The sequence below is a fragment of the Humulus lupulus genome, chromosome 6 (assembly GCF_963169125.1).
Source record: "Humulus lupulus chromosome 6, drHumLupu1.1, whole genome shotgun sequence".
NCBI lineage: Eukaryota > Viridiplantae > Streptophyta > Magnoliopsida > Rosales > Cannabaceae > Humulus > Humulus lupulus.
This window is the reverse complement of record NC_084798.1, coordinates 170,368,290-170,375,639: the sequence shown is the minus strand read 5'-3', so window position 1 is coordinate 170,375,639 and position 7,350 is coordinate 170,368,290. Positions and strand designations below refer to the sequence as shown.

Sequence of the window (7,350 nt, the reverse complement as noted above, 5' to 3'; positions counted from 1 at the left end):
CTGCAGTTAAGTAGTCTGGGTTTTGATTCGACCGCAATGACACCAAACTTCCAGTATCGCCATGGCCCACCGGTTGCTTTCCTGGTCGTTGCTGAACTTCAGGGCCATGCTCATTTGAAACAGCGGTATGGTGGGCCCCCTGCCCACCAGGCTATTCCATCTCATTGTCGTGCATCGAGCGAGTGACCACCGTGATGAGATTTGATTGGGATTTTGATGAAAGCACTAATTTTCCTCTCAATGAAAGCACCAAACTGTTGGCGCGGTTTTTCGCCAACACTAAATTAAGAAAATAACAAGGTTGAATTAGTGCTTGATGGTAAACCGAAGTAAGAAAATAACTCTCAAGAACACTGGTCTTTTTACTTGGTTTAGTGGTTAAAATCTACCTAGTCCACGAGTCTATATTATTATTGCTTTTCTCTCTCTATTTTGACAGAGTTTCGGTATTACAGAATAATCGTCCCCTTTCCTGTCCAATATTCTCAGTATTTATAGAGAAATTTCTTTGACAGGTTTGGGTAACCCTGTGAGTCAATCACAGATTTGCGTATTTATTACATTTATTATGGAATATTCCCATTTATACTAGGATATGATTTGATCATGAAATAAATAGAGTCCTAATATCTGGGGTATTAACTATCACAGGCTAACCATAAACGATCGCATAAAATACTCGGGTCTTCGGGGATCCGCGGACATGCCATATGTTTAATTCACCCAGAGCTGAACACACCGCCGAGCTCGTATCATGGAGGCCATGCCTTATAAATACTATAAGCTCGTGATTATCAATTTATGCATCCCTAGCTCGTACAACCATCATGAAAATCGTGTTGTCTATATGGAACGTACATGGACTCCTTGGCCATTTCTTCCATGCATTTATTTGCTAGATGCATACGATCTGAGGGAAAAACCCGTGCTGAAATTAGGATACGCAAATATAAAAAAAAATCCATATTCATTAATGAGAATATGATTTTATATGAGTACGAGAGGATTAAGATCATAGATAATGAATAAAATAGTTAGCAACTGTAATAACCAAAATTATTATTTTCTTATAAGCTCCTTATATATGACCTTATGTTATAGTTTATATTTGAGTGGTGGAATTAGAAAGATTACTTTAGAAATTTTTATATTATAAGCTATGATTTTATAATTTAATAAATAATTGTTATTTGGATAATTATAATTATTGGGGTTATTCTTTATATAATTTTATTTATTTGATGGAACTTAGAAATACATGATTGAGTTAGTATATAGTTTTTTTCTTGAAGAAAATAAGAATTAATAAAAGATGTACACATGTTATTGGTGGTAGATGAAGTGTACATGTTGCATTGATTTAAGTCCCAACAATTTAAAATTACCATGCATGGCCGAAATTCCCTATGGTATAGGTAGTTGAATTTTAAGCACTTTATCAAATTTATTTAAAAGGTGGCATAAGAAGCTTATGTTAAAGAATCAAAGTGTCACTTGGTTGAAGACCAAGCAGAGGTGGCGTGTGAAGCATAGGATTAGGAAAAGGTGGACTTGTTTGAATTTAAGTGACTATGTGTCAAAGAAAACTTGCAAAGTGGAGCTAACAAGACTATGCATATGGAGTAAAAAACTAAAGTAGAGAATATAGGTGATGGTTGAAGCTTGATTGACACATTTCGAATTTGAAATGTATAGCTATGGGCGTGGGAGACTAATGAGGAAACAAATGGGAACTTTGACTCCATTTTGTTACATTAGAGTATATGTGGCATTGGAAGAGAAAGTGTAGCATTTGAATACGGTGAAGAAGGGGCTGGTTGAAACCACTAAGGCGAAGGAAGTTCAAAATTGAAAAACTTGTTTGAAGAATAGTGGAGAAAGTTAAGGAAAGGGGTTGAGATCTAGAGCCTATAAATAGAGCATTAGAGCTCTTTATTTTTTTCACACACTCAAGATTTCCAAGACTCTTATTTTTGAAAATTTTCTCTCTCAATGTTCTTCCAATTTTGCTCATAAATACCCATATAGCCAAAATTACAAAGAACACTAGTGGTGTTTAAACTCTTCTTCTTCTTTTCTTCTAAGTTTGAAACCTAGCCTTGTCACTATCACCATCATAACTCCCCCACTTGGCTGCGATATACCAAGCCCAAATCACCATTCTATAATCAAAACACCATATTACTTATTAAGCAAAATAAAGTTCAAACCCTAGTTATTTCGAAGATAGTCGTTCTTCTCTCAAAGGCTCATGATATTAACAGCGTGTTATCTTGCTTCTATGGGTAAAGTATGGTTACTAAAAGGTTTTAGATTATGAAATTAAGTTATCTTTTAGGCCCTAATTTTAGTCTTTTATTTTTATGTATAAGGTGTTTGTAATATTCGCTTCTACTTGTAAGGGTATTTTGGTAATCTGGCTTTGATCAGGGTATTATGGAAAATTGTATGATATTATGTGTTTAAGTATATGAACTATGATATGCATGATTTATGATGTATGTTTATTTTATATGTTAAGTCAGGCAATCCACCCACATTAGTTTCTTCAAGTATTAGGGGCCAAAGTGCGACAGAAGTTGAATTATGGGTTTTGTGATAGAAAGTATAATTATGAGAAGTTAAAACTATTATTCTTCAATGTAAATTACTACAAATGGTTTAAGTAATTATTAACGAAAGGTTAGAGGTTAGGGTTAGTATGGTAAATGGGTTTTATACGATTAATTTCCAGGAATAAAATTAATAAAGGGAATTTAGCTTAGAATTCATACAATAGTCAGATGCTTTGGAGTTACAGTACGCGTAGAGTATCAGGATAAGAAGATCCTTCTTGATCTGACTTTTGAGCCTTGGAGATTCATAGGAGAGTGAGGATTTTGTGTTGATGGACTAAGGATTGTACAAGGGAAGCAACACCTTGAGGATTTAATCTAAGATCTTGAAAGGTAACTCTTTGAACTGTGATTGTTTAATTTATGGTAGAGTTTTTTTTTTTTTTTTTTATAATGTAAGAGGAATTTAAGTGTAATTGGGTTAATAAAAGTGTATCTAAGGTCTATGATTGATAATATCTGGGTTCCAAAGGTTAGAAACATGTTAGGATAGTTGATTTGATGATTTGGGGTTGAAAATTTTGAGATTGGGGTCAATTCCTAGGTTTAAAAATTGCATCTGCGATTTCCAGACAAAAAAGGCCTAGCGCGACCACGCCCAACCCTTGCACGACCGCACTACCTGGTTGAATAGCCCTGGCGGTCTATGAGCGCAACCGCGCCTAGGCACTGGGCACATAAAATCCCCAAAAGGGTACATATGACTTTTTGGGACCATTCTAGTTGCCCAAAAACATGACTTTTGGGGATTTAACGTACCCTTTAGATATAGGTTTGTACTTTTTTGAGCTTATGAAGTAGAGTTTTAAGGCAGCTTTAAGAAAAATGTGGGGATGAATTAGCCTTAAGAAGGACATTAGTGGGTGTTAATAAGGTTTGGTTTGGTTAAGGTTTTTAAAACTTTGATGTTATATGTTATGTATAGGCTCGCTAAGGATACTTAAAGAGACATGTTAGGGTGTGTGGATCACTATTGCTTTTGAGGTAAGAAGAGTGGACACTTGCACACAGGGTGTACGCTTGACGTACTTTATGGTAGATTTTGTATTTTAAACGATATGTTTATGTTAATGTATGAATATGCTAGTGAATGATTATGTTTAATAAGCTTACATTTAATTGTGGTTATGTGTTTTGTATGTGTATGCAATAACTGCTTGGCATGTTTACATTTTAAAATGCATGTCTACGATACGAAACTGCATGCTTATGATATGTTGAAATTGCATGCTTATGTTATACGACACTTGTCCAATTCAGCTTGGGCTACGATGTTTCATGATTTATGTTATATTTATCTTTATTGTTATTGATTTGAACTCATGGTTAAGGTTATGGGGTTGTGTCCTACACAGCTCTTCTTGCTGGGCTTTAGCTCATGGGTACTCTGTATTGCAGGTAAGGGCAAAGATGCGGTTACTATGCAATACGTTGGAGAGCTTTGGCAGAGGGCATACATGTCAAGTATTTAATGACCATAAGGGATTGGGCCTACATTGGGAATTTATTAAGTTTTTTTTAGAATAATGTATTAGTTTTATTGACTGGATTAAAAGTTTGTTTATTTTAATTTATTTATGATAACTACTAAACTCCGGAGTTTCATTCTTTTAAATGTTTGGTTTGTATTTACGATGGAATTTCTATAAATAAAAGAGTATTTTTATTTCAAAATCAATTATGGTATTACAGTTGGTATCCGAGAAAAGAGTTTTGTTTCCTATAGACTATCCTGACATGTACTCTCCCCGCTTAAGACAAGCTCAACTTATTGCACTGTAAGCTTTATTTGAGTTGTTTTGGTTACGTGACGATTTGCCCTGTGTGTTTTAGTGCCTTATCTGCATGTATAGAGTAGCTAGTATGGCTTGTGTGCTTATATTCCCTAAGGTTCGTTTGAACAAGACTCAACAAAGGAAGCTAGCAAGAAGGATAAGAAAGGTATGAAGGATAAGGATGCATCGTTTTACGGAATGGAGCATCGAAAAGTTAGTGGACCATTGTGTGACGGTCAATCAGTGCATTCAAGATGTGGTCTAGGAAGGAGGACTGTTAAGCTATAAAAAGAAGTACAAAGTATTTAGAGATATGATTTCTTCAAGAAGGACACAAGAAGAACTTCAAGCAACGTGGAAGCACGTACAAGATAGAGCTCTTGAAGGTGCTAAGTACAAGTGTACACTTATGGCCTTCAAAAGACAACAAGGGTTCACAATGGCTAACGAACCATCAGATCAAAGAAGTTATGTAGAATTGTTAGATAAGCTCAAAAGTTGTTTTTCTATGCATAGAATGTGGTTGTAGGCGTTTCGTTGTATGGGGATTGGTTTTAGTTGATTAATCTCTTTATTTGGTTTGTAAGCTTTGTGAATGATGGATGTATCAATATATTATTGGCTTTATGAATAAATGGGGATTAGTTGTTTGATGGATTAAAAGTATGTTTTGGTTCATGATTTGGAAGAATTGAACTAAGCTACGTTGTTGGTTTCAGGAACGAACTGAAATCATGCCTCCTAGAAGATCTGTACGAAGAAACACTGGGGTTAATCACAACCTCGATAGTCTGCATGTTATGAGACATAATATGCGAGCTAACCACAATGACAACCCTCCACCAGCTGATGGGAAAAGTAGGTGCGAATAAGATCCTCATACTACCTACCAAAGGTTGGAGGCGCAGTTTATGGCCATGCAAGAAGACATGAGAAAACAGGCTGAAGAATTAAGGGACCTGAGACAGCCAACACCATTAATCAGAGATTATAGCTATTCCTGAAGCTGGTAGTCATTTGGAGCCATTATATGAAAGGTTCAGGAAGCAACATCCTCTAGTGTTCGAAGGGAGCTCTGATCCATGGAAGGTGGAGCAATGGATGAGTATGATGGGGTCAATTCTGGACTTCATGCAAGTTGAGGGAAATGACAGGGTAGCCTATGCAACTCACATGCTGAGAGACGATGCATGAAATTTGGTGGGAAGTGATCTCCCAGGCAAGAGATGTTACTACAATGACCTGGGCAGAGTTTCAGCAAGCAATTAGTGACAAGTACTATAATGTTGCAATACGAGCGTCAAAGGTGGATGAGTTTGCTACCTTGACCCAGGGGAATATAACGGTGACAGAGTATGCATTGAAGTTTGATCGACTAGCCAAGTTCACAGCAGACTTAGTGCCAACTAATGCAACTAGAGTAGATCGGTTTGTTCGAGGCTTAAAGTATATGATAGCTAGATATGTGGAGATTGTGTTAGTATGGGGCCACAATACATATGCTCAGGTTCTGGAAACGGCCCTCACTGCTGAAAGAATGGAAGACAGAATTTGAAAGGGAGGTGCTGCTAAAAGAGAGGAAATAAAGAATGCTTCCAAATGGTATAACTCTAACGATCAGAAAAGGAAGGGAAGTGACCAAGCAAGGCAGTCAAGCCAGGATAAAAGAGAAAAGGATAGCAGAGGAAACAATCGCACTGGGAACAAGGAATGGGTACGGTACTCGGAGTGCAAGTAGTGTAAAAAGTACCACCAAGGTGAATGTCGGGCAAACGCATATTACAGTTGTGGTAAGGAAGGACATATTAAGAGGAACTGCCTATAGAAAAGTCAAGAAGGGGCCAAAGAACAACATAGGAAGGAAGATAATTTGGTTCCAGCACGTGTGTTTGCTCTCACCAAGCCTCAGGAAGAAGCAAGCACTTCTGTGGTCTCAGGTCAAATTTTTATCGCTGCAATTAATTGTCATATTTTATTTGATTCTGGAGCCACTCATTCATTTGTTGCTAAGAGAGTAGTGGATAGATTTAATAGACCTAATGAGATGCATGCTATGGGTTTGGGGACCATGTTGCCAACTGGGGAGGTGGTAATATCTAGGAAGTGGTTTAGAGCCTTGCCTTTGAGGGTAGATGGTAGGGAGCTATTTGTAGATCTGATTGAGCTGGATATGACTTATTTTGATGTGATCCTCGGGATGGATTGGTTGAAAAAGTACAATGCTACCATCGATTGCAAGAAGAAAATGGTGGTGTTTAAGTCTGACGGAGAAGAGCCTTTTGCGTTCGTGGGGACAGCAACAGGACTACGAATTCCAATCATTTTAGCGTTAGAAGTTAGGAAGATGTTACAGTATGGGTGCATGGGATTCTTGGCTAGTGTGATTAACACAACAAAAACAGGAACACAGAGTCTGGAAGACAAGAGGATGGTACGTGATTACTTAATGTATTTCTAGAAGATTTACCAGGACTAGCACCACAACGGGAAATTGAGTTCATGATTGAGCTAGCAATGAAATGACACTAATCTCGAAAGCACCTTATAGAATGGCTCCAGCAGAACTGAAGGAGTTAAAGGTTTAGCTACAAGAACTACTTGACCTAGGTTTTATTAGGCCAAGTTACTCATCATGGGGAGCAACGGTGTTATTCGTAAAGAAGAAGGATAGATCAATGAGGATGTGCATTGATTATAAGGAACTTAATAAGGTCACCATAAAAAACAAATACCCTTTTCCAAGGATAGACGATCTGTTTGATCAACTCCAAGGAAAGGTGGTGTTCTCAAAGATAGACTTGAGGTCGAGATACCACCAGTTAAGGGTGAAAAAAGAGGACATTCCATAGACAACATTCTGTACTAGGTACGACCATTATGAATTTTTGGTATTGTCTTTTGGACTTATCAATGCCCCTGCGTCATTTATGGATCCAATGAACAGAGTCTTCAAGGACTAC

At 37.2% G+C, this 7,350-nt stretch overlaps 1 protein-coding gene across 1 annotated transcript; it reads left to right on the top strand.

Moving 5' to 3' along the window:
- The first annotated feature begins 5,627 nt into the window (after positions 1 to 5,627).
- On the top strand, positions 5,628 to 6,848 carry LOC133785662 (uncharacterized). Its single transcript, XM_062224883.1, has 3 exons — positions 5,628 to 5,897; positions 6,012 to 6,104; positions 6,216 to 6,848. The coding sequence occupies exons 1-3, from the start codon at positions 5,628 to 5,630 to the stop codon at positions 6,846 to 6,848; spliced, it is 996 nt and encodes a 331-aa protein (XP_062080867.1).
- Positions 6,849 to 7,350: the final 502 nt, after the last annotated feature.

Bases quoted from the DNA above. Each gene is read 5' to 3' on its own strand.
- LOC133785662 (XM_062224883.1), top strand. From the start codon at position 5,628: ATGACCTGGGCAGAGTTTCAGCAAGCAATTAGTGACAAGTACTATAAT. The intron at 5,898-6,011 runs GTTCTGGAAACG...TCTAACGATCAG, and splicing joins GCCACAATACATATGCTCAG to AAAAGGAAGGGAAGTGACCA. The intron at 6,105-6,215 runs GTACGGTACTCG...AACTGCCTATAG, and splicing joins GCACTGGGAACAAGGAATGG to AAAAGTCAAGAAGGGGCCAA.